The sequence below is a fragment of the Sorex araneus genome, chromosome 3 (assembly GCF_027595985.1).
Source record: "Sorex araneus isolate mSorAra2 chromosome 3, mSorAra2.pri, whole genome shotgun sequence".
Classification (NCBI taxonomy): Eukaryota; Metazoa; Chordata; class Mammalia; order Eulipotyphla; family Soricidae; genus Sorex; species Sorex araneus.
In genome coordinates, this window is record NC_073304.1 from 95,937,109 (window position 1) to 95,965,079 (window position 27,971).

Below are 27,971 nucleotides of genomic sequence, written 5' to 3' on the forward strand. Positions count from 1 at the left end.
AAGCCAGAAGTAAGCCCTGAGCACAGCTGGATGAGGCTCCAAAAACAATCTTCAAAATAAAAATCTCATTTGAAAAAAAACAAGACCATTTTTATGAGGTGGCATTTTCCCCACAATTTCTATATCCTTACACGATAAGGTCATGTTCTAGAAAATACAGTGTTCAATAGGCAAGGCTGACAGGTGATGTATCTAAGCTCTGACCTATGCCTTACGATCCAACTAGGGGCTGGAGTGATAGTACAGCGGGTAGGGAATTTGCCTTACATGCGGCCGACCTGGGTTTGATTCCCAGCATCCCATATGGTCCCCCAAACACCACCAGGAGTAATTCCTAAGTGCAGAGCCAGGAGTAACCCTGGGTGTGACCCAAAAAGCAAAAAAAAAAAAAAAGAAGAAGAAGAAGAAGATCCAACTAAAGCTGCTCCTGAAAGAGGGAAATGGAGAAAAGGATTTGATAGACTTGTTTCAAATGCTTTCAATACATCCAATACTGCAAAAACTAAACCGTCTTCAATTCATGTGTATACAAATACCGAAGTGCCCACCAAAGAAAAAGCAAAGACAGAAGGGAAATCATGTATTTATGAAAGCTAAATTGAAAGAGAATAATTGTGTACAGGCAGAAGAAATGTTCCCTAGTATTGGGTTCATCTTTAAAATTATATTTTTTATGGCCCAGTGAGCACCACTAGGATCACTTCTGAGGACAGAGTCAGGAGTCCCTTTAGGTGTCATCCAAACCTGTCCCAAAAAATTAAAACTAAAGACTGGAGTGCTAGAACACCAGATTGAGCATTTGCCTTGCATGCAGCCAATCCAGGTTCAATGCCAAGCACCCTAAATAATCCAAAGCCCATCCAGCAGTGATAATAATAAAATTAATAAAACATTATTTGCATGTCAATGGATTGAACTCCCCAATCAAAAGATACAGAGTAGCAGGTTGGATCATAAAATAAAATTCAGGCCCAGAGCGATAATGCAACAGGTAAAGCATTTGCCTAGCATGTGGCCAAGCGGGAATGACTGTGGTTTGATCCCTGGCATCCTCTATGGTCTCCCGAGCACCATTAGGAGTAATTCCTGAGTGAAAAACCAAAGAGTGAAGCCAGAGTGATAGTACAGTGGGGAGGGCACGCGTCTTGCATGCGGCCGACTCAGGTTTCATCCCCAGCATCCCATATGTGGTCCCCCTGAGCACCGCCAGGAGAAATTCCCAAGTGCAGAGTCAGGAGTAACCCTGGAGCATTGCAGTGTGCTACCCAAATAAATATAAATAAATAAATAAATAAAATAAAATAAAGGAAAAAAAAACAGCAGTAACCCCTGAGCATCGCTGGGTGTGGCCAAAAAATAATAATAATAATTAAATTCAACCTGCTGCTGCTTATAAGACACACTTGAACTCTCATGATAAACACAAGCGCAGAGTGAAAGGCTGGACGACAATCACACAGACCAACTCGAGAATGAAAAAAGCAGGGACAGCCACACTTGTACCAGACCAAAGAGCATTCAAGCTAAAGCACACAGGAAGAGATAGGGCCAGGCCTCGTGAGGTTGGGACTGGGCCACCCCTTCCCATCTCCTGGCCCCTCCGGTGTCCTGGCTGTCACGCCTACGAACTGCCTCTGGGTGCCATTTAAGCGCATTAATGGCTATGACCCTGAGTCACAAATGAGCAGCTCCACGCAGGGATAGTTCTGGACTCCAATGATTTAAATTTTTACCTTCCCAGGACTGCACAGCGGCAAGAGCAGACATGAAGCATCTCGTATATACATATAGCACTGTCGTTCCATTGTTCATCGATTTGCTCAAGCGGGCACCAGTAACGTCTCCATTGTGAAACTTGTTGTTACTGTTTTGGGCATATCAAATATGCCACGGGGAGTTTGCCAGGCTCTGCTGTGTGGTTGGGATACTCTCAGTAGCTTACCGGGCTCTCCAAGAGGGACAGAGGAATCAAACCCAGATCGGCTGCGTGCAAGGCAAACGCCCTACCTGCTGTGCTATCGCTCTAGTCCATATATGCATATCTTTTTCTCTTTTTTTTTTTTTTTGTTTGTTGAAACACTGTGAGAACATGGTGCCTGGGTTCTGGAAGTTTTCGGCTACCAGGGCTCTGTTTGGGGTGGGGAGGGAGACTCAACCCGCCCCCCTCCAAGGTGCCCCGGTGAGGACAGCCTGGTGTGGGGTCAGGAGATTCTGTAGCGCTCTCTTCTGGGAGCTTTAGTTTATAGTCTCTGGGTCTTGGCGGTTGCTGAGATTGCATGGCACAGGGGCAGTCCGTGGGTGTGACTGCCAAGCTACTGGGGAGAGGAGGCCCAGTCCCAATCCAAGCGGGCCTGGAAATCTCAGTCATGGGTTCTCACCTACCTCTGCGCTACAGGCCCTATCTACATCTTTTGATCTCTTTCAAGATTTATGGATCTCTGAAATAAGGTCAATAAGTGAGCTTATATAGCTGAGCTGGAGGTGAGATGTGGGTGCCAAAATACATATAAGGAATATTTGCTGACTCATTATGTATGGCAACAAAATCTGAAAATAAACCTGTAAGTAGGAGAGTGGCTAAATTACTGAATATTCATCTACTGAGACACTACAATGCATGTACTAAAAGTTTAGAGATTAGTAGTCTGAAAAGGTCTTAAATTCCTTATCAAAATAGTAACTCCCATTAACACACAACAACTGATTTCCTGTGCAGCCATGCTCAGGCAAGTCTTCCCACTTAACATGCAATTCATGATGTGGCTACAATGGAATCCCCAAAATAACTGCACAACAGCCTGCAAAAGTACAAGGGAAGAATATTAATAATTCTTGACCCTTTTCTAAAGAGTCTAAATAAAGCACAGATAACCCAAGTGTGAAAGACTCTGTCAGAACTGAATCACATGCATCCATATGTGAAGGCTCTCAAGACCACAATGATTTTTTGTAACCTGGTGTTTTAATGTCTGTCTGTCCTCAGTACACTGACAGGTCCCTTGGAGCAAGGATCACGTCCTTGCTTACCACTGTAGTAACAGGGGAGCACATGGCAGCCTCAAACAATAAGTGGGACAAATAGATACTCAAAATCTTCCCACACAGATTTTTTTTTCACTTTTTGGGTCACACCTGGCATTGCACAGGGGTTACTCTTGGCTCATGCACTCAGGAATTACTCCTGACAGTGCTCGGGGGACTACATATAGGATGCTGGGAATGGAGCCCAAGTTGGTGCATGAAAGGCAGACGCCCTACCCCCACGTAGTTTTTGGCTTCAGAAGTCTAAGTATTTGGTCAGGGAACATGGCGGTGCAGAAGCTAATTTCACCAAGCTCGTGAGAGTAGCTATACAAAGAAAGAATTTTCCAGTTCACATCCTGGATATAAAGTTCTCCCAGAAAGGAATCTGCCAAACCTTCCCTCAAGCATTTCCCATTTAGCCCTGGGTTCCTACTGAAAAGAGAGAAAAGAATAAATTATTCATGAAAAAAATAAATGATTTACCATTTAAGACCAGGCTGTGTGTAGTCTTTATGAAAATTATATTTTCACGGGCTCCTCTTAAAGAAACTGAGACTGTAAGGAAGCAGCACTCTGCCCAAATTTACAAAGATTAATTTTTGCTTCTCAATAAAGTTACTGCTTTTTCTAGCCAATCCCATCTCTAACCCATTAAGATGTCTCAAACACTGAGGAAAAATAGCCACCCTTAATTTGGACAAGAAATTCTTAACCAAATCTCGGTTGCCAAGTTAAAAGCCTGTTAGTTATAAACATTTCCTAAGATGTATGTTTTTAGCTAAAAATACATTAAACATGAATAGTTTATGCTATATAAAAATAATTCTGTATTGTATTTTCTACTTCCAATAGTATATCTTAAAGATTTTCCTAATAATGCAAAAGAAATGACCTCATTCTTCTTAATGATTTCAAAACACTTCATTTTGGGGCTTTATCATAATTAATTGAGTTAGGCTATTTCCAATCTTTCACGATTATAATAGATATGTCTGCCTGTGCTCAAATATACACACAGGATAAGTTTTAAGAAATTATTTGCGGGGGCTGGAGCAATAGCACAGCGGGTAGGGCATTTGCCTTGCACACAGCCGACCCGGGTTCGATTCCCAGCATCCCATATGGTCCCCTGAGCACCGCCAGGAGTAATTCCTGAGTGCATGAGCCACGAGTAGTCCCTATGCATCACTGGGTGTGACCCAAAAAGCAAAAAAAAAAAAATTATTTGCTGGGTCGGTGATTGGACTGGAGCCATAGCACAGCGGGTAGGACGTTTGCTTACACATGGCGGAGCCAGGTTCAATTCCTCCACACCTCTCGGAGACCCCGGCAAGCTATCGAGAGTATCCCGCCCGCTCAGCAGAGCCTGGCAAGCTACCCATGGAGTATTTGATATGCCAAAAACAGTAACAACAAGTCTCACAATGGAGACGTGACTGGTGCCCACTCGAGCACATCGATGAACAAGGGGATGACAGGGTCGGTGATTAAGACAAATACTGCAAATTGCCCTCCAAAGAGATCCTACTCCAAGGTATATAAAGTACCTGCTCTGTGGGCAGCAGGGACAGTACAGCAAGGGTACGAGTAGGGGGCGGTGAATGCTTTCCTTCTACATGGCCGACACAGGTTTGACTGCTGGCATCCCAGACAGTTCCCCAGCACCACCAGAAGTAAACTCTGAACCCAGAGCTAGGGGTAAGTCCTGAGGAGGGAAAACAGCACTTGTTTCTCAGGGTGGGGAGGTGCTCAAAGGGCGGGAGTACAAGGCCTGCATGCACAGTACGCAGGCTTGGCCCTCAGCACTGCATGTCTTCCCAGCCACAACATGGAGACCCCACCATTAGTGAGCACCCCCTCCTGCCATGTTTTATGTTGTTACAAAAGATCTTAATTGGGGGGGGGGGAGGGAGTCACACCTAGCTATGCTCAGAACTTATTCCTGGCTCTGCACTCAGAGATCACTCCTGGCAGTGCTAAGGGGAAAGACGGGGTGACCAAAACCCAGATCATCTGCATGCAAGGCAAGTACCCTACCCACTGTACAATCTCTCCACGGACTATTAACTTTTCTATTGAATCACTGTGAGACAGACCCTTACAAAGCTGTTCTTGATTGGATTTCAGTCATACATACAGTGCTCCAATACCTATCCCTCCACCCGTGCACATTTCCCAGCATCAGAGTCCCCAGGTTCCCTCCCATAACCCCCCCACCCCCTGACTGCCTCTATGGCAGGCGCTTTTCTTCTCTCTCCCTCTCTCCCCCTCCCTCCCTTCCTCCCTCCTTCTGTCTCTCACTCCCTCTCTTCCCCTCTCTGTCTCCCTCCCTCATTCTCCCTCCCTCATTCTCCCTCATTCCCTCTCCCTCCCTCTCTCTCTCCTTTTGGGTATTGTGGTTTGCAATACTGATACTGAAAGGTTATCTATAATATCCCTTTACCTATTGTTGGCCCTCAGATCTTGTCCAGTGTGATCATTCCACAGACTATCTTAAAGGCCCAATTCTAGATCAGATATGTAGCTCAAAGGGCTGGGCACAGGCTCTTCTTGAAGGACAAGCTCCAAGCACTAGGAACAGCTCCTGAGTACAGAGTTGGAACCAGCTCTTGGGCACCGCTGGGGTGGACCCCAAACCAAATCATTTATGGGGGGAAACTATCCATTACCAGAAAGCTTTATTTAATGTATCAAAAGGACAACGCTAGGGTGCTGGAGGGCAAGCACAGGGGTGACGGTGCTTGCCACACATCCAGCTAACCCCAGTTTGGATCCCCAACACTTCCCATGGTCCCCCAAGCCACTGCCAGGGGTTACTCTTGAGCACGAAGCCAGGAATAGCCCCTGAGTGCTACGGATGGCCCTGAACTCTAAATAAAAAAATTAAAAACACACAGAGCAAATGAGTTCTTAATATTCAGCCGAAATGTTGGAGACGAGCAATATATTTAATCACCCTCATTTGGCCTTTCTACCAATTTCTATGACCATTTTGTCGTGGTGACTTTGGGGCCACACCCAACAGGGTTCAGGGGTTACTTCCGGTGGTGTTTGGGGGACCATATGGGGTGCTGGAAATCAAATCAGTCAGTCCCATGCAAGGCAGGTTCTACAGTCCCTGTCATGTCTCTCGCCCCACCCCACCCGCCAGTTTCCATATCTAAGTCAAACCCTTTCCACAATCAACTATTGCTTAACACACCTACACCCCCAAATAAGCTTCCTGTTACTCAGACATAAACCCATGACTCTGTTAGAGAAGTGGGGGAAAGGAGCACTTAGGAACAAAGCTATTCTTTGTACATCACTAAGAACACACTATACTGAGTCAATAATTCTAACAGACTAAAATCCACCTAAGTGTGCTGAATAAACAAATGGGCAAGAAATGAAAAAGGCTTGGTGAAGAAAAAATGAGGCTGGAGAGACAGCAGAGGGGGGCAGGATGCTTAACTTGCATGCAGCTGCCCCAGTTAGATCCCCAGCACCCCATACAGTGCCCCCAAGCACCACCAGGAGTGATCCCTGAGCACAGAGCCAGGAGTAAGCCCTGAGCACTGCTCGGTGAGGTCCTTCCCCCCAAAAGCAAACAAGAAAGTCTCAAGAGCAGAATCAAGGAAGAGGAAGCCACCAATAATAAACAAGTTGGTTTCTGAAACTGAAACTAGTTTGACAAGCGAATTGATCAACTATGCATGCAACAGAAAACAAAGATATAAATGACCCGGAAGGCTTGATTATTTAGCTCTTACCACTCAGAAGTCCCAATACTTGCTTTTCTTTAATGGTTAGCTGTGTGTCCTGAAGTAAGCTTTCCCTTCACCTTACCTGACTACATGTCCTGGAACATCGGCTGGGGAGATGCAGCAAAGAGCTTCAAAGAAAATGTGGACTTAGCCATAATATCAAAATACGGAGTAAAATGAGAAAGCTTGAATGAAAAATAAGCAAACCTGGATGTATAAAATAACTACTTAAAGCCAACCAACATCTGTGATCCCTTGGGCCCAGATATGTAAGGCCCTGGAACACTGGAGAGTCAAATATACTTTTTTTTCCCTATCTTAAATAAAGCAAAAACATGAATAAGAGGTGGGTATACCTCTTCTCATTCTCATACATCACTGTGAATCTTTTTCTAAATATGACTAGGCCAGAAATGTGCTCCAAAGGCCAAGCACTTGCTTCTGTCAGAAAGGAAGCCCTGGGGGCTGGAGTGATAGCACAGTGAGTAGCGCGTTTGCCTTGCACTCGGCCAACCCATGTTCGATTCCTAGCATCCCATGTGGTCGTCATCCCCGGAGCACTGCAGGAAGCAACCACCAAGTACCGAGCTGGGAATAGCCCCAACACTGCTAGGCATGACCCCAAGCAAGAGCAAAAAAGAACAGGACTTCTCTGAAAAGTAATCTAGTAACATGAATTAAGAAATTTAATATGAATTAAACCAAAAAGATGGTACAGGTGTAAGCCTGTTGCCTTGCACCAGGGTGACCCAAATTCAATTCCTGGCACCACATACGGTCCCTCACCAGAAGTGATCCCCGAGACAGAGCACCACTGGGGCGGTGGGGGAGGAGGGAGAGAGGAAGGGCAGGAATGAAGGAAATTAAAAAGTGCTTTGATTATGTCTATCTAAATAGTCTATCCTAAGAAATTAGTCTATTATTCTTACAATTATTATTTAACATTTAATTATCCAATAATTATTATCTATCATCTGCATTGTTTTATTAATATACTGCTACCCGTGGCATACTTGATATGCCAAAAACAGTAACAACGATGGTCCTCATTCCCCTGACCCTGAAAAAGCAACAGGCATGAATGGAGATGTTACTGGTACCTGCTTGAGCAAATCGATGAGCAATGGGATGACACTGATACAGGGATAATTGTTATATATAATTATATAATATATTATTTCATTATTATGTAGGTACTATATTGCCTACATTATTATCTAACATTCTTACAATTATCATTGCAATTTTTATTGCAACATTAAATTTTTTAATGAAATCAAAAGGTCCAATAAAAAATGTGTGCTTTATCATGTCATATGGATTGTCCATCTTACATAGATCTTTCTAGGCAAAAATCATTGCACCCAAAATCCTTCTGAAAGGGCCACATTGGCAGACAGATGAGTAACTTCCACTGAATACAATCAATTGGACCAGAGATTGACCTTGGTTCCCAAAGCCAAGAATTTAATACCAAAAGCTGTCAGCTGGCCAGCAATCTGTATGTGTCTGGCTTTTAAAGATGAGCTGGGGACCAAATATAGCTCAATGGGCTGAAGCACATGCTTCGCACACAGAAACCTAGAATCCAGGAATAACCCCTGAGCATACCCAGGTGTGGCCCAAAAATAACAATCATGAAAAAAAACATATGTTTTGGGTGAGCCTGGCTCTACTTTCTATTTGTTTATTTGTTTGGGGGCCACACCCAATGGTGCTCAGGGCTTATTCCTAGCTCTTCACTCAGGGATTACTCCTGGCAGGCTCAGGAGACCATATGGGATGCTAGGGATTGAACCTGAGTCGGCCACATGCAAGGCAAACACCCTCCCCTCTGTACCGTTGCTCCAGCTGTACCCAACTCCATTTTCTAGATACTCTATTAGGTATTACTAAGGGAGCACTGGAGTTAACAGGCACCAGGTTCAAAAAGAGAATACCCCTTTTCTGTATTCGTAGTCATACTGGCGGCCAACACAATCCCTAGGATCCTCATCAGACAAGCCAGTTTTAATAGATTAATCAGAGAGAGAGAGAGAGGGCTAGACCCTAACAGCCTCAGAATCCACTCGTGACAGCATAACCAGTCATCCAAGTTGACCAAGTTCTTGAGAATAACAATAACTTGATTCCTAGAAGATTTGTCTACTTTTCTTCTGTATTCCATTTTATACAAAGAGAGGCTTCCCTAGTATTACTCAAGGAACACAAGGACTACAACCAGCACTAATGTAGGTGTCTTGGGGGAGGAAGATGGAGGGAGGGAGAGGAGTTGGTGAGACATAGTATTGGGGATCAAATTCAGAGCTTCCAACATGGAAAACATGCCCTCCACCCCTTTGACTATCTCCCTGGCTCCTTTCCTGTATTCTAACAATCAATTCCCCATAACTTTTTTTTTGCCCTGCTCTATTTACATTTTAGCAAATATTGAGAGCATAATCGCCTAGGGATTCAATTCCTTTTGAATAGTATTTATTGAGCCAAGGCTGGAACTGACACAAAGAACATAATGCCTCAGAAGACTTGGTCTCTTCCACACCAAATTGTGTCTGTGCATCTTTTGTTTTTTAATTTGCAAAGAAGGCTCATGATTCTCATTAAAAATAGTAGACAATGAGCCAGGGATGAGCTCTGAGAGTTAGGGCACTTCCCTGACAGGTGCGAGGCCCTACGTTCCATCCTGCCACCAGAACAATAGGCAACATACTTTCTATATCCACTCCCTCACTATTCTATTCTATTAAAAATCTATTCAACTGGTATTTTGTGAAATGTAGTTGTATATAAGACCAATGCACATCAAAAAATAGGAAATGAAGATGTGGTATCATCACTTCAAAAAGGAGATACGGGAGGGAAGGCATCTTCCTTGCTTGTGGGCCACCTGGATTCAGTTCTCAGCACAAAGCATGGTGCCGGAAGACTGCCAGGAGAGATCCCTGAGCACTTCTGGGTATGGCCCAAAAGAAGAAGAAACTATTTCCTGCAACCCAAGACTATTCCTTCAAAAGCACACTTCTTGGGGCTGGAGCAAGAGCACAGCGGGTAGGGCGTTTGCCTTGCACGCGGCCGACCCGGTTCGATTCCCAGCATCCCATATGGTCCCCTGAGCACCGCCAGGGGTAATTCCTGAGTGCAGAGCCAGGAGTAACCCTTGTGCACCGCCAGGTGTGACCCAAAAAGCAAAAAAAAAAAAAAGCACACTTCTTGACTTCTTGAGCTGAGTGATAGTGCAGCGAGTAGGGGTTTGCCTTACATGCGGCCAACCTAGGTCCAATCCCCAGCAACTCATATAGTCCCCCAAGCACCACGCAGAGTGATTTTTGGGTGCAGAGCCAGGAGCAATCCCTGAGCTCTGGGTGAGGCTAAAACAACTAAATAAATAAATAAAGCAAACTTCTCTCTCTAGCAAAAGAATACTTCCCTAACTTTCTGGGAAATCACCTCCTTACTTTTACATTTCCTCTGGTTTATCTTCCCCTAAACACAAGCCTAAACAATGATCTACGGGGAAGGAGGGGGGAAACTGGGGACATTGGTGGTGGGAAATATACACTGGTGAAGGGACGGGTGTTGGATCATCATATGCCTGAAACCCAATCATGAACAGTTTTGTTAACTGTGTAGCTCACTGTGATTCAATTAAGAAAAAAGATTTTAAAAAAATTTTTAAATGATCTACTTTACATGTCTTCTGGACTTTGTGTAAATGAAATCACACTGTATGTATCTTTTCTTGTCTTGAACTACTGATCATGGGTTTATTCATGGGTATTAACTATGATGCACTCATTTGCTTTACTTATAAACACTCACTTATATGTACCACCAGTAAGTGGTACATATGTACCACAAAATATTCAAATAAGCAATGCAGCTTTGCGCATTCTGTGGGAATACCCAGCATATATCCTTGCATTTCTCTAGAAATACATAGAGGGGGATCAGAGAAATAGTACAGCAAGTAGTGTATTTGTATTGCACACGGCTGACCTGGATTCCCTCGCCAGTACCCCATATGGTTCCCTGAACTCTGCCAGGAGCAATCCCTGAGTGCAGAGCCAGGAGTAAGCTCTGACCACCGCCAAGTATGGCCCCAAAACAAACCAAAAATATAGAACATACATAGAGATGAACTAGCGTATGCATATGTATGTACAGATATTTGTATAGCTCAAGGATTTTTGTTTTTGTTTTTGTTTTTTAATGAATCCCCGTGAGATAGTTAGAAACTTACAAACTTTCGTGATTACGTTTCAGTCACACAATGATTGAGTACCCATCCCTCCACCAGTGCTCATTCCACCCAATGTTCCCAGTATCCCCCCAACCCCTCACCCCCTACCTCTGTGGCAGGCACATTCCCTTTTACTCTCTCTCCCCTTTTGGGTGTTGTGGTTTGCAATACAGGTACTAGGTGGCCATCATGTTTGGTCTATAGTCTACTTTCAGCACGCATCTCCCATCCCGGGTGAGCCCTCTAAACACTATTCACTTAATGACCCCTTCTCTATCCCAGCTGCCTTTTACCCCAGGAGCTCAAGGTTCTGGAATACAATGATAAAGCCTTGCCAGGAGTTCCTGAGCACAGCACCAGGAGTGAGCCCTAGCACTGCCGAATGTGGCCTAAAAACCAAACAATGGAAGTTTTTAAAATTTTAAATTATTTTTCTTAGACAACCTAGTACTGGCCAGTGCACTAACTTAGAGCTAATTAGACATGATCCTAAAAATAGGATAAGCACAAGGATTAGGAAAAAGTATCTGGGACCAGAGGAAGAGCTCCTACATGGAGGACGCCCAAGTTTGAGGCCTGGTACAACATGGGCCCCTGAACACTAAGCCAGGAATAGTTCTAGCGTACCACCAGGTGTGGCCCAAGAGCAAATTTAAAAAGAATTAACCAAAAGAGCTGGAATGTGAATCAAGTGGTAGAGCCCTAACCTTATGTGTGCAAGGCCCTGAGTTTGTCCCCAGGCACCACATGGTCTTTTGGAACACCTCAGGGTGTAGCCCAGAGGATGTAGCTGGCACTTCTGGGTGTGGCCCCAGAGCCCTCAGGCACCAAGGGCCTAAGCACTGAGCCTCAGAGTGATCATCACTGGGTGGATGCTCCCTACTTAGCAAACACTACAGGACTAGGAATAAACCCTGAGCAGCAAGTGTTGTCCCAAAACCAAAAAGAAAAGCTGAAAGTCTGTGGCAACTGTAAGCAAGTTTACAGAAGCCATTTTTCTAACAGCTTGTGCTCACTTCCTACCTATGTCACATTTTAGTTAATTCTTGCAATATTTCATAATTTTTAATAATTATTATTATTATACCTATCATCATGAACTGTAATCTCTAATATTTCCACTGTAACTGTTCCAGGTCACCCAAAATCATGGCCAAATAAGATAGGAAACGTGTGTGTGTGTGTGTGTGTGTGTGTGTGTGTGTGTGTGTGTGCGCGTGCATGCACACACGTGCACATTGTTCTAACTGACCCAACAGCAATTCCCCTGCTCTCTCCCCTCAAGTCTGCCTTACCTAGTATACAACACTAAATGACTAGCCCTATAATGTTCAAATGAGAGTAATCATCCCAAGTCTCTCACTCTAACTCAAAAGCAGGAAAGGACTCAGCTTGGTGAGGAGGGTATGGAGAAGGCCTAGGCTTAATGTTAATCTTCACATCTATCTATACAATACAGATTGTGCACTATCTACACCCTCTTGCATGAGAAGGCAAGTTGTGTCTTCAAAGTTCTCAAAGGGAGTGAAAAGTGCTACGTCAGTGACTGTGCGAATGATAAGGAACAAGAGCTAAGGTCTAGGTGGTCTGTACAGATCAGACACTGTCCAGCCTTTTCCATAGGCTGGAGCCTAATCTTAGAGCCACAGCTAACTCTCCTCAACTATCGAAGATGCTAGAGGTGAGGAGGCTGGAAGGAAAGCGGGAATCTTGTAGAGGCTGGTTGAGGCCGAAGGAAAGAAGCCATAGCTATAAAAGGCGGTTGGGGGTGAAACAGCAATAGCCACTGCAGACGCCACAGCAAATGATCAGAAAGATTTGGCTAAGGTCATTGGTGAAGGTGGCTCCACTACAGTACAGTGCAAATTAAAGGGTTTTCCATTGGAAGGCAACATCTAGGCCTTTCATATCTAAAACCAGGCCTGGCATCAAAGCTCCCAAAAATGGATTCTTCTGGCTTCCAAGCTGATTCTCATCGTGGACAAATACAGCTGGTAACTTTCAGTTGAAGCCCATGTTCATTTACCATTCCAATTAGCTTAGGGTCCTCACTACTCTTCCTGTGCTCTGTAAATGGAACAACAAAACCTGGGCGACAGCCCATCTGTTTCCAATATAAAAAATAAATACATAAATCTACTGAATATTTTAAGCCCCCTACCCAGAGGCCAAGACGAGTGCTCAGGAAAAGATTTGTCTCAAAGGACTACTCGATGCAGTTCACTTGGTCACCCCAGCATCCTGGTGGATGTATACAAGACTCGTGATGCCTTCATGCCTGCCACAGCATGTATTCCTCAGCACAAGAGCCAAGGAGTAATCTAGACTTTCCAATCTCATTATTTACAAAGTACAGTGTGGCTGGTGCTTTTTGAGGGGGACCACACCCAGACATGCTCAGGGACCCCTCCTCTGCAATGCTCAGACCATATGCGGTACAGAACAGAACCAGCTTCTGATGCATGCATGCCAGGCAAACACGTTAACCCCTATACTCTCTCTCCAGCCAAAAAATACATTTGTTTGGTTTTGGAGCCATACCCAGCAATGCTCGTGTCTGGAGCAATAGCACAAGTGGGTAGGATATTTGCCTTGCATGCAGCCAACCCGGGTTTGATTCCTCCACCCCTCTCAGAGAGCCCGGCAAGTTACCGAGAGTATCCCGCCCACACAGCAGAGCCTGGCAAGCTACCCGTGGCATATTCGATATGCCAAAAACGGTAACAACAAGTCTCACAATGGAAATGTTACTGGTTCCTGCTCGAGCAAATCAATGAACAACAGGACGACAGTGGACAGTGCAGTGCTACCCAGCAATACTCAGGCCTTACTCATGGCTTCATACACAGGGATCACTCATGGCAGGGTTTGGGGGGACCACATGTGTTGCCAGGGATCAAACCCAGGTGAGTTGCCCACAAGGTAAGCACCTTGTCCGCAATACCACCTCTCTGGCCTCCAAGATATTTTTTAATGTAAACCTCCCACCCCCCCACACACACACTTCCTTTCCTTTGTTGAGGTGGTGATGTGAGATCATGTACTTGGTTTTGTTACTCACCACTTTAACACACACCTGGTTGAGAGCTTCGAGTGCAGGAGGCTCAAGCTTATACCCCTGTGATCCCCAGTACCACATCAGATAGGGATGTGAACCAGAAACAACAAGTGTTGATTCCAAGGCCAGAGCAATTGTACCGCAGGTAGGATGCTTGCCTTTCACACGGCTGACCTGGGTTCCATCCTAGCACTACATAAGGTCTCACATTCACCAGGAGTGATCTCTGCACACAGAACCAGGAAGAAACCCTGAGCACTGCTGGTGTGGCCCCCCAAAAACCATCACACAACAGAAAGTTGATTCCAACTCTACTGAGTGTCTTTGAGGGGCTCAGCACTCCAGCAGATACACATGGGGCAGAAACAGAGAACTACAACTAGAAGCAGCTGAAGATGTGAATAAATTGCAAGAATCCCATGACGCAAATCTAACATACCCAGACAAAGTGGCTTCAATGAGCTGAAATCTGCTGGTGAAGGTCATCCATGAGGGCTGGAATCAACTTCCTCTACGCCTCTGCTGATGCTGATATTCTGACCTCCCATGACTCACACATGACAGCCAAATATCCCATAGGGAACAAGACTGCATCCAGTGGAAAGCCGCCAGTGGAAAGCCGCCAGCAGAAATGTTAGGGGGGATCTCGCTGGAAACACAGATAAACCATGCACTCACGGAAGGATAGCTCTGCACAGTGACAAATGATTAGCGTCTTCTCAAGTGACGGCTGACCATCTGTACGTCTGCTTTAGAGAAGCGTCCATTCACATCCTCCACCCACTTCTACTTGGGGTTTTCAGGAGGAAGTGGGCGACACCCAGCTGTACCCAGGGATCACTGCGGGTGGTACTCAAGGAATCATACACACGCCAGGGATGGAACAAGGAAAGTACCTTAGCCCCTGTACTATCTCTTTATTGTCTGACTGATTTGCTCAGCAGGTTGTTTTGTGGTTGAGAGGGTTTTTTTTAATGAAGTAATTTATTAAGCCACTATCAGCTGTTCTCATGCTTCTTGGCAGCTGCCTCTTCTCTGGTGACTTTGCCCAGATCTCCATGTCCCCGAAACGTCAGGATGGTGTCTCCGCACTGTTCTTTTCCACCATCTCTGGCACCTCCAGACTGTGGGCGACCAATGGTGATGCTCTTGGAGCCTCTGCTGGAAGTGACAGGGAAGGCACCATTCCCTTAAAAACCTTCACAGAGCCTGGTCCTGGGCCCCAGAAGCATGGCTGCTGCACTGTGGAAGCAGCTCGGGTGTGGGGCCAGTTCTCATCCTGGGGAGCAAGACCCCCATGCCTGGCCACCCTGACCACGCCACCCTCTCAGGGACTATCTGTCTCCCAGAGTTTCTCGAGGACACTGTCAGCGCTGACAAGCTACTGCTGGTTCACATGTTGCTTTTGTATTTTTTTTGTTTTCTGGGTCATACCTGGCAATGCTTGGAACAACTGCCAGCACTGTGCTCAGGGTCATTCCCCAATAATGATGCTGAAGGGATCGCGCGGCTCCAGGCCCCCTGTGTGCCTTGCACACAGTCAGCCCAGGTTCAATTCCACATATGGTCCCCGAAGCCCTGCCAGACTGATCCCTGAGCACCACCAGGTATGGCCCAAAAAACAAACAAAGACAATGCAAACACTCAACCCCTTGAGCTAACTCTCCAGCCCCTTAGTCACATCTCTTTTTGTGGGGGTGGGAGGAGGAAGCCCCTGGTAGAAGCTGCGACATTTACTGTACAGGAAATCACTCCTGGTGGTGCCCGGGAGCCCATACAGTGCTGGGGATGGAACCAGCCCTCCTCCACACAAAACCTGTGCTCAGTCTTTCGAGCCGTGTCTAGGGCCTTAAGTTATGTGCGCACGTGTGCGTGTTTGTGTTCGTGTATGTGTATGTGTATCTTTCTGTCCCCGTCTTGCCTAATGCCCAGAGGGCCTCAGATTTCCTGAGTTTCCCCTGAACTCACATGAAGAATACATCACAAATTAGCATAAACTGTTACTCCTGGGAGAGCTCAATTTTTTTTGGGGGGGTCACACCCGGAGATGCACACAAGGGTTACTCCTGGCTCTGCACTCAGGAATTACCCCTGGCGGTGCTCCGGGGACCATACGGGATGCTGGGAATCGAACACGGGTCGGCCACGTGCAAGGCAAACGCCCTACCCACTGTGCTACTGCTCCAGCCCTGGAGAGATCTCAATTTTTAGAGGATATTAAGATTCAGAAGAAGTTGCCCTAATGAAATACACCTCCAATGCCAAACTAACAGGTTTTTTTTTCTTTTTGGGTCACACCCAGCGATGCACAAGGGTTACTCCTGGCTCTGCACTCAGGAATTACTCCTGACGGTGCTCAGGGAACCATATGGGATGCTGGGATTTGAACCCAGGTTGGCCATGTGCAAAGCAAACGCTCACCTGCTGTGCTATTGCTCCAGCCCCGCCCCAAACTAAAGATATTTTTATGCTTTTCATAATCATCAAATGATTCTGAGCTGTGTCTAAAGAGTCCATCTTTATCCACTGGCCCTTTTTTTATACGAGGTGGGGGCACGAGTATGGGTTTGGACCACACCCAGCAATTCTCAGGGGTTAGTCCTGGCTCTGTGCTCAAAAATTACTCCTGGCAGTGTTCAGGGAACCATATGGAATGCCAGGGACCAAATCCAGGTCAGCTGCATGCAAGGCAAACACCCTATCTATCTATTGTACTACAGCTTCAGCCTTTAAACCCTAAAGCTCCTGACTTCCCAGAGGATATAAGATAACCATCACAGTTTTCGCTTTTGCTTGGGGGCCACACCCAGCTGTGCTCAGGGGTCATTCCTAGCTAGGCTAGGGGGACCATATGAAATACCATGGATTGAACCGGGGTTGGCTGCATGCAATAAAAAGCACCTTAAGCTCTGAACTATGGCTCTAGTCCAACCATCATATTTTAACTGCACTTAGGATGGGGAGGTAAGGGAGAAATAAAGGAGCCCCTGGAAATCATGAAAAGAGAAGGTCTGAGGTTTAAAAAAAAAAAAAAAAAAACCTGGCTTCATTTATATACATAAGTCCTACAGTTAGTTACAACGTTATCTTGGAAAGAAAAAATAAATAAATACCATCATAACACCTTTATAATTTTAACTGCTTTTTTCATAAGAGGTTTCATCCTGTGACATACTTTAATGGTTCCTTACCAAAAATATAATAGCAAAGGATTCTACAACTCCACCAAGATTGAATAACATCAAATGTCTACAAATATTTGGTTCCCAAACATTTTTGAAAGGATAACCCACAGGCTGAAAGAGGCTTACTAAATCTACATGACAAATATTCTCTATTATTATCCCCCTTTTAAGCACTGCGTGACTTTCTATTATAGAAAGAAATTAAATTGGTCGAGCATGACTAGCTTTTCCTCTGTGCCCTTGTGGTTATAACCCAACATCTTCCAGTCTCTCCCATGGTGAAATATTAAACCTGATTTGTTCTAAAATTTTTCCCAAGATCCAAGTTAAGAGGCTGATTATAATTTCTAAGGCCATCTTTTAAATTGCCCAAATCCTAAGAAAAGTAAAAACAGTCAACATTTTTAGGGAATTGAAGATCTACCTGTAGGAACCGGAGAAATACAGTACCGGGGCTAGGGTGCTTGCCTGGCACACAGCCAACCCCGGTTGAAGCCTCAGCATCCCACAGGGTCCCCTGAGTACTGCCAAGAATGATTTCTGAGCACAAAGCCAGGAGTAGCCTTTGTGCACCACGCCCAAATAATAAAAATTATATATTTTTTTAAAATACCTACCTATAAACTATCACACTGAACCAACCCCAACTCCCCACCCCAAGGATACTGTGGCAGACCCCAGCTACTTCCATCTACCTGAGGCTAAGGACAATCATGAACAAGCAAGTCACTACTTCACATAGCATAAAGGCTCTGTGGATGCAGTTTTGCACATACAAACAAAAGTGTCATGTCTGACAGAGACTCCTGACCCATGGGCCCCCCATAACTACATTGGTGCTGATACCCCTGCAAATGTAGAGTGGTCCAGGTAATGCTAGTCAAGATTTGAATATCTAAATAAAACCTCATGTAAAGAACCTCATTTTTCAGAATGAAAAACCAAAACACGCTTCTGTGATTAGTCTCTGCCCCCTCCCAGTCTCCTTCCCTCCCCCACCCCCATCCCCGACCCCTACGACATTTCCAGAGAGAGAGGTTATGGTTAACTCGGTTAGCTGCTTAGAGGTTTTCTCAATAAAGGCAGGAAAGCAAATTAGCAATCCCCAAAGGAACTTCAGAACTAATCCAACCTCACTCATCCAACCTACAAGCTGACACCAAACACAAGTCCACAAACTTTGTAACTTGCTGATTTAAATAAGAAGTATACTGCAAGAACAGAAAGGGACCAATTTATTTGGGAAAAACAAGTCTGCCCCACGCCACACTGCAGGCCGGAGACCAAACCCAGGGCCTCACAGACTCAAGGCAGAGATGCTCTTCCACAGAGCTAAATTCCCAGCTCCAGTCTAAATTCCTTTCTGTGCTTGTTTTTGTTCTGAGGCCACACCTGGCAGTGCCCAGGGTCAGGGTGTTCTCTGCTCAGTGAACATCCCCCCACCAGGCTCTACATGGGGTGCTGGGGATCGAATCTGAGCAGGGCACAAGCAAAGCAAGAACCCTACCCTCTGTACTAAACTTCTCTGCTCCTCCACGCTAAAGGCTTTACCTTTATTTCCCTCTGCTGTCAAAGGGAGGGTGCACTGTGAAACCAGAGAGAGTTACTGCAGAGCATTTCTCTGTTCAATTCCCAATCCCACCGCCAAAGTGATCTGCTGCTCCTGAATTTTCACAAGAATTAAGACATCTCTCAAAACCGTACAGTTGAGCATATAATAAAAACCATGTTTTGACACACGTGATATTAAGTACATGTCCTTACTCTCCTACTAGAGTACCAAGTTCCTGAAACTTCTGTAATGAATTCTCAGGAATCAGGAACATGCCTTCATTTTCTTCCTCTCCACAGTTTCAACTCTTAGTAAATATATAATCAGACTGATCATTTTCAAAGGTTGACACTGGCATAATTACAGCACTGAAATGTTATTAAACTACAGAAGAATTAATATATATCCAAATGCCAGTAAAAGACATCAGGGAACATGATCATCTAACTCTTTATTCTATCAACCTCCTGGTCACTGTCACTGTCACCCCATTGCTCATCGATTTGCTCAAGCGGGCACCAGTAACATCTCCATTGTGAGACTTGTTACTGTTTTTGATATCAAATACGCCACAGGGAGCTTGCCAGGCTCTCCCATGCAGGCAAGATACTCTCAGTAGCTTGCTGGATTCTCCAAGAGGGGCAGAGGAATTGAACCCGGTCGGCGGCATGCAAGGCAAACGCCCTATCCGCTGTGCTATCTCTCCAGCCCATCGACCTCCTGGCATATTTCAAAATAAAAAAACAGTCAAGAAATGTTAGAATACATCAATTTTATCATAAAAAGCAATGGGGGGGGCTGGAGTGATAGCACAGCAGGTAGGGCGTTTGCCTTGCACGTGGCCGACCCAGGTTCTATCCCCAGCATCCCATATGGTCCCCTGAGTACTGCCAGGAGTAATTCCTGAGTGCAAAGCCAGGAGTAACCCCTGTGCATCGCCAGGTGTGACCCAAAAAGCAAAAAAAAAAAAAGGCAATGGGGCATATGTGCAAATTTTACTTTCATCGTGTAGAGAAGATATTCACTTTTTTTGGTTGTGGACCACATCTGGTGATGCTCAGGGGCTCAGGGAGTCCCCAGTAAGTGTTGGGGGACTATATATGGTCTATATATGGGGATCAAACCAGTGTCACGGAGGCAAGACAAGCGCCTTAGTCCCTGTGCTAATCTCACCGACCCAGGGTATTTGCTTTTAATAAAATCCATTTAATAATTTCCTTTTAAAAATGCCTTCTGTGGGTCTGAGCAATAATACAGAGGTAGGGCATTTGCCTTCCACACAGGCCAACCCAGACCTGACAGCCAGCACCCCATAGGATCCCCCAAGCTCTGCCAGGAGTGATTCCCTGAGTACAAATCCAGGAGTGATCCCAGGAGTCTAAAGCCAGTGGGCATAGCCAGGTGTGTTCCTCACCCCCCACAAAATAAAATGACTTCTGTGGCTGCGGGAGAAATAGTACATTGACTAGACTACTCAGCATGCGACAACTCAGTTCAATGTCTACCATCACATACAAGTCCCCTGGTGTATGCCGGTGTGGCTCTGGACCACCAGGGGATTGTCTAGCCCCCTGAGCATCCCTTTAGAGGCCCAAAATAAGCCCAAAAAAATCACTTTCATAAAGAGACTAGTCACCCAATAATTTACCCTTTATATTACACGTTCTCTGCCTTGTTATTCTTGCCATTTAGAAAGCTCTCATACAAACAGAGCCCCAGCAGCTGACAACCTCCAGAACCCAATCACCGTCATGCTCAAGGCAGGACTCCACAGACTTGGGATGAGCCTTATCCAGGAATAAATCTTCTGAAAAACTCAGGTATGCGGATTTTGTGACCGAAATCTCTCCAGGCTCTCAGAGTTGGGGATGGGCAACCTCCCTCCATACCCCTGATCTTTTGGGAGCCGGGCAGTCATGCCCATGAACTGCCTGTGGCACCATCTAAGCTCATTAACCAGCCATGATACAGAGACTCATAAAAAAAATCTCAAAAGAGAGCTGCTGAGATGCTTCTAGACCCCAAAGTCACCATCCAATTAAAAAGTTAACTCCAACTATAACACCCTATTTGAAATTTTAAAATTCCTGGAGCATGGGGAAGCATGACATCTCATACTCTACACCACTGATATACCATGAGTCACACACCACACTGGATGGGATGTAAAGTAGAAGGTAAACAATCTCCATTAAGAAAATATTAACACACTAGGCTTAACCTGTAACAACATGTTAGTAATCTCTTATACAAGGGCTTCATTGCTCCAGGGTGCAATCTTCACAAACTACTAAGGAATTTCTTTTATCATTTTTAGCAAAGTATTCATAACAAGCAATACAAAATAAATTATTTAGGGCATGCTATTGGGGCAGGCTTCGGTGGTGGTTGGGAAAATTGAAAATAATGGTGGTGGGATTGGTGTTGGAATATTGAATATAATAAAGCATCATGAACACCTTTATGTCACTGTCACTGTCATGTCACTGTCATCCCATTGCTCATCAATTTGTTCGAGCAGGCACCAGTAACATCTCTTGATTGTGAGACTTATTTGTTACTGTTTTTGGCAAATCCAATACGCCACGGGTAGCTTGCCAGGCTCTCCGAGAAGGATGGAGGAATCGAACATGGGTCAGCCGCATGAAAGGCGAATGCCCTACCGCTGTGCCTTTATAGAAATAAATTTTAAAAAGTTCTAATACCTGTCTTTTCCTATGTCAATCTTCCATGAAATTTACCTTTCCAGCTATATATAAACCTTTGCTAGCCATTCTAAGTATGTATATCATAGAGATATTTAAATCTCTATCAGAATAACACAGACTCCCTGAAAATAAAATAACTGCCCCTATATGTCCAGAAATACCATCCATAGTGAAAATATGGGCTGGAGTGATAGCACAGCGGGTAGGGCATTTGCCTTGCATGCAGCCAACCCGGGTTCAATTCCTCTGCCCCTCTCAGAGAGCCCAGCAAGCTACTGAGAGTATCTAGCCTGCACGGCAGAGCCTAGCAAGCTCCCCGTGGCATATTCAATATGTCAAAAACAGTAACAAGTATCACAATGGAGATGCTACTGGTGCCTGCTCGAGCAAATCGAGGAGCAATGGGATGACTTTCACTGTGACTAAGTGAAAATATATACATTATATTAATAGTCATCATGGTCATTATTATTTTTAATATTTTAATGCTTATTGAAAAGTAAAAAAATAAAACTTATTTTTCAGGAAGTAATCGGAAACAAAAATTTATTAAATCTTCAAACATTCACTACAGGGAAGGGGCCCCAGAGAAATATGCAGAGGAACATGGCTATTCTGATGGCAGTGATGTGTCTTAACATATTTTGAAGAGGTATAAAATTGTACCCCTGAGAAATATATGCAACCTTGTAAATCACTACTTCAATTTTTAAAAATGCACTTAGGGGCCAAGAGCTGGGTTAGAGGGTTGCAGAACATGCTCTCCGTCCAGGTTCAATTGCCAGCACCCCATGGTTCCCCAAGCATGACTGGGTGTGGCCCAAAATATCATTTTCATTTATTTTTAACAGGATAATTGAAGATAGTTAAAAACATCTTACAGAGCCAAGAGATGATACAGCAGAGAAGGTGCTTGCCCGACACACAGCCAACCCAGTTCAATCCCCAGAACCACATACGGTTCCAGGAGCACCACTAGGAGTAAATCCTGAGCACATAGAGAGGAGCAGCCCCTGAAAACTACTGAGTGTAGCCCAAATTCCCCACCACCACCCCCAAGAAGTCTTAGGGACCAAAGAAATAGCACAGAGCTTAGGACACTTGCCATGCATGCAGAGACCCTGTGCAATGAATCCCTAGCACCTCATTTGGTGCCCCCAAGCCCCACCAGAAGTAATCTCTGCGCAAAGGAGCCAGGAGCTAGCCCTGAGCACACCACGTATGGCCCAAGGCCCCCCCTTCCCCCAAAAAAGAAAAATATCTTCAAGGCAACATAAATCCAAAACACAAAGAGAAAAATGGCACAGCTCACTTTATCACTAAAATTACACACACTGAGGCCTCAGAGATAAGACAGCCGATAAGACACTTGCCTTGCACACAACTGACCGGGGTTCAGTCCCCAGCACCACATATGATTCCCCAAGCCCTGCCACAAGTGATCCCTGAGCACAGGAGTCAGCCCTGAGATTCACGGGGTATGCCCCTCCAAAAACTAAAAAATAAGATAAAGCTCCATATATCGCTAAGATCATCCACTACAAACCACACCGCCAGATCAACACTGCACAGACTGAGCCTTAGTGACATAATCAGTCACTCACAGCCCAAACGATCACACCACCCACCACACACACTGGACTACATACATATGTATATACATATAGCACACCGTTTTCCGTTATAATGTCATGAATGCTTAAAAATCTGGGATGTGGCTCCAGTGGTAGAGCAAGCCTTGCTTATCTGAGGCCCTGGATTCCACTACGTGCAGAAAAAAAAAAATTAACTTGACCATACACAGACTCCAAAATGAACAAGATCCTCAGCTTACCATGGGAACAACCATCAGCTAAGAATCACTGACTAGATGCAAGAAAGTCCTCTGCCTCAACACCAGCTCCAGCTAGATTTGAAGCCTAGACTAGCGCTTGCACGCCCAGGCCCCTGAGAGCAAGCACTCTGCTCATGAAGAGACCCACCACAGAGAAAGCACCCCTGACGAGGGTGGAGTCATAAGACCACCAATGGCAGCCCAGGCTGACCCCCTTTTTTCAGTCCCAGAACTAAAATGTCATCACTGATGGCTTCACAAATCAAACGACAAAGCTCTCCATTGAAAGGCACTTTTTTTTAACGATAAAACTATACCAATATAGGCATTCAAATATTTGTTAGATCATACTAGAGCACCTAGAAGCAGTTTGTTCTTATTCTATTTTCCAGAGAAATCTGTTCAGAGTTCAGAAGTTCACTTCTAACTCATAACAAAATTATAACTGGATCGGCGCCTTCAAAACTGAGATATTAAAATGAGATGGTATGCAAAATGGATTTGTAGATGTCACAGGGTCAAAATCATTAGGGTTCCAACCAGGCTTTGGAAACCAAGTGAAATGTAGGTCTAGGTCTTGCCTGGGAAGATGTGAGAAGTTCTCTTATTGTAAATCAAAAATGTATGCTAGTCCAAAAGTAGAGAGAGAGTATGGGGGAAACTGTCTGTCATGGAGGCAGGGGAAGGGTTGGAAAACTGGAAGTGGGGGAGGGGATTTGCTGAAGACATTGGTGGTAGAGGATGTGCACTGGTGGAGGGATGGGTGTTTGATCATTGTATGACTGAAACTAAAACATGAAAGCTTTGTAACTGTATCTCACGGTGATTAAATTTAAAAAAAAAACCTGCAGGCTAGAGCAACCACCTTTTTCCAATAGTGACCTCCTTCCAACCTTGTTTCCTTCCTGGGCGCACCCTGTCCACCAGGCTGGCTCTCTTGACTCATACCATGGCCCCCTTGGACTAGCCTAGGGGCTCACAAGGGCCAAATGTTCCCAGCTGAGAATCACTAAGAGGCTGGGAAACAGCTGAGCGCTTCACAATTCTGGGGTCTTGGGTTCAATCCTATAATCTCCCACCCTCCAACAACAACAAAAAAAAAAGTAAGGTAGCAGAGGAGTCAAGGCAAAGAGTAAAACTCATCAAAGATTAAGTGAAGTGGGCTGGAGCAATAGCACAGCAAGCAGGGCATTTGCCTTGCACACGGCCGACCCGGGTTCGATTCCCAGCATCCTATATGGTCCCCTGAGCACCGCCAGGAGTAATTCCTGAGTGCAAAGCCAGGAGTAGCTGCTGTGCATCGCCGGGTGTGACCCAAAAAGCAAAAAGATTAAGTGAGGGAGCTGGTGTAACAGTACAGCTTGCCTTATACCCAGCCCAACCCAGGTTCTATCCCCAACAGCCTTAAAGGCGAGAGCAACCTAAGCACCACCAGGTGTAGGTAGTTCCTGAGGGCAGAGCCAGGAGTAACCCCACGAGCACTGCTAGGTGTGGCCCCCAAACCAAAAACAAACAAAAAAGATTAACTGAAAAATAGTGTGTGGGGGAGGGTGGCAGCAAAAAGTGTGCAATGGCAGCATCTTAGAAAAGTTGAATTTCCTAACAGCCCTGTTAAAGAACAGGTGAATATTCTTTAATCCATAAGTGATACTGTAAAGCAATACTTATCCCAACAGCTGTGAAGAGGAAAAAATGAAGAGATGAATTGAAGAGATGAATGTCAGGGAAAGCAGTCTGTAAGTATTAATGGGAAAAAAAAAGGTGCAGAAAGAGGTGATAGCTAAGGTCATGAAAGGGGGTCAGTCTGATGGAGCCTGCAGAGAGCCGATCTGGTGGCAAGGTGGATAAGGGACATGCTAAAAGATGCTCCCCAGGACTGGGGGGGAAGGGGGGGCTACAGCATGTCCACGCCTGAGTAGTACCAACAAGTCCTCCACTGGGGTTTTCCAGATGGCATTTAAAACCATGCAGCCTTTAAAGAGAGGTACCACTCCATTTCAGAAGAAAACAGAAAACTAACACCACTGTCAAAATAATGTGGAAATACCCCAAACCCCAAGGTGCCAGATTTGTCCCTTCACAGGGGAAGCCAGCTTGTCCAACCCAGGGGAACTTCCTCTCCACCTACACAAAACTGCAGGAGAGGAAAATTCCTTCTCTCCATGCCCCAGAGATCTCTCCACATCAGACGCTCACACTCAGTTCTGTATGAATATTGTGGGTCACATGCACACCATTGATAAGGACACGTTGTCACAAGTCAAGCAAATTAGAGTTCTAATGGTTGCCTGCTGCTGGAACAAAGCCAAGAAGTTCCTAATTAAAATTTGAAAGGGGGAGTGGGCAGAAATATGGCATATGTGGGAAGACCTAGGTTTGCTCCCAGGCACCTATGGTCCCCCTGTGCAGCTGGGTGTGGCCTGGTGCCCCCCCCACTCCACTGCCTGGAGCGACAGTGGGCCCTTAACTCTGCAGGGTGTGGCCCCCATGCAGCAATAATTTTTTTTCTTAATTTTAAATGCCCAAAATGATATCTGATGGGGTGATTTTTAATGTCCCAAATGATAAATTCTGCTCCAGAATGCACTGTGCTACATAATGATTCTGCAGTTTTACAGGCCTTTTATTTTCTGCAGCTTCAAAAACATGCAGTTGGAAAGCAGACATCAAAGTGTTCCCCTTGTCTAAAAAGCCTTCCATGATGCGATTTCCAATGTTACCAAGCAGAATGGCTGTCAATAACAGTGTATTGACTGCCTAAATTCCTTCTATGGATAATCACGTAAATTGAATACAAAAATTTATATATATATATATATATATATATATATATATATCCTCATCCTAACTAACCCGTGGGATTCTATCTAGGGGCAAAAGGAGCCCGAGGGCTTGATTCGAATTAGCTCAATTAGCCACGTCCCATCCTCAGAAAGGTTTAATCACCCACCAGATTACTAAAGACGATCCAACACGTTATTTACATACACATTTCTCGCATAAACGGGGGCGTGGAGGAGGGGGGGAGCGAATTCCATCGCTTCAGTTTAAAAACAAACCCGCCAGCCTGCCTTGCAAATGGATTTTTTTTTTTTTCATCACCCAGGAGGGCCACCGAGCTGTGACCTCGTGATAAATAAGCGCTCCCTGAGCGCCCTCCCCGGCCCCGCTCCGGCCGTCCTTAAACCCTTCCAACTCTAGGTCTCTCTCGGACCGAGTCCCTGAGAATAAAACCTTTGGCTGGGGAAATGAGGATCCCGCAGCTCGGGAGTGCAGCGGGCTGCGCCGGGTTGAGAGCGCGGCTCCCGGGAGGCGCAGCCCCGCTCCCCGCCGCCGCCGCCCGGCCAGCGCGGACGGGGGAGTCGCGCCGCCTCCACGCGGCGCCGGGTGCCGCGTCTGCCCAGCGCCCGGCCGAGGGCAGGTGCGAAACGCACGCCCGGCGCCCGCAGCCGCTACCTTCTTGTACCGCAGCGCGGGGCCGCGGGAAGCTCCCAGCCCGTCGGTGACCCCCACCCCCACCCACACCCCCCCCCAACAACACCACCACCACCACCCAGGCCCGTTTGCAAAGGACGACAGTGCGGCCGATTGCTGATCCTCTCCCCAGCCGGTAACTTCCCACCCCGAGCCTGAGCACTCGCCGTCCCACGCTCTCCCCACGGCCGGGCTGCAAAAGGGGGCGGCGGGCGAGGCCCACCCGCACCTTGCAGCCTGCCGGGGAGGCGTGGGCCCGGGACCAGGATCGGGGTGCGGGGGATGCCTCGGGCTCCGCGTCCCGACCCCTGTCTCCCCCACCCCACCCCACCCCCACCCCCACCGCACCCTCTACCCCTCGGACTCCGGACGCCGCTCACCGTGAAGGGGACATCCCCGACGCTGCCCACGGAGTAGCAGTTGTCTCCAGGGTTGACAGCCCCGGTGAGGACCTGATGCAGATGCATCTCCGGATCCCGGGTGGGCGAGGGCAGAGAGCGCGGCGAAAACGAGCCCCGAGCCCGGCCCTCCGGGGGCCGCGAAAGCCGCTTCCCCCCTCCGCCTCCCTCCGGACCCCGCCGCGCCGCGGCTCGGGCTTAACGCCTCGCCCCCCTCTCGCCGGCGCCCGGCGTCGTCCCTGCCATGGGGAGCTCGGGGATCGCCGCGGTCGCCCGGATCGCCGCTCGGCAGCAGAAATGCCCGGATGCTCCCCCAGCCTGCTGCACCGGCGCACAAATGCGGGAGGAGGGTCAGGGTGCGGGTGAGGCGGGGAGCGCGCGAGCGGGGCGCGTGCTGGGCAGGGGACGCTCCGCCCGAGGGAGGCTGGGCGGCGCGCACGCCCACCCGCCGGGGGAGCGACCGGCGAGGGGGCGGGTCAGTCCCGCCTCCTGCTGCTGCTGCTGCCGCCGCCGCTGCTCCAGCCGGGGGCTGGCCCGGCCCGCCGCGCCGCGATTACGCGTGCGCGCGCGGTGGTTTCCAGGGCGATGGAGCGCGCGCGTACCGCGCGGCTCTTCCCCCCCCCCCCACCTCACACCCCACCCGCCCCGACACGGGGTTGCGCGCGCAGTCGTGCGGGGGTTCCCTCGGAGCCTCCCGGGCTGCGGCCCCCGGGGGCGGGGACGGGGGCGGGGCGGAGGCCGCTCGGGGCCAC

At 46.7% G+C, this 27,971-nt stretch overlaps 1 protein-coding gene across 2 annotated transcripts in view; it reads right to left on the minus strand.

Annotated features, from left to right (window-relative positions):
* The window catches only part of DMXL2 (Dmx like 2), a 134,794-nt gene extending 107,031 nt beyond the window's left edge, over positions 1-27,763 (minus strand). For both annotated transcript variants that reach the window (XM_055129849.1, XM_055129848.1), the window contains exon 1: positions 27,202-27,763. In XM_055129849.1, coding sequence (XP_054985824.1) covers positions 27,202-27,288 — 87 coding nt within the window. In that variant the 5' untranslated portion in view covers positions 27,289-27,763. The remainder of the gene's footprint in view (positions 1-27,201) is intronic.
* Between the last annotated feature and the right edge of the window lie 208 nt (positions 27,764-27,971).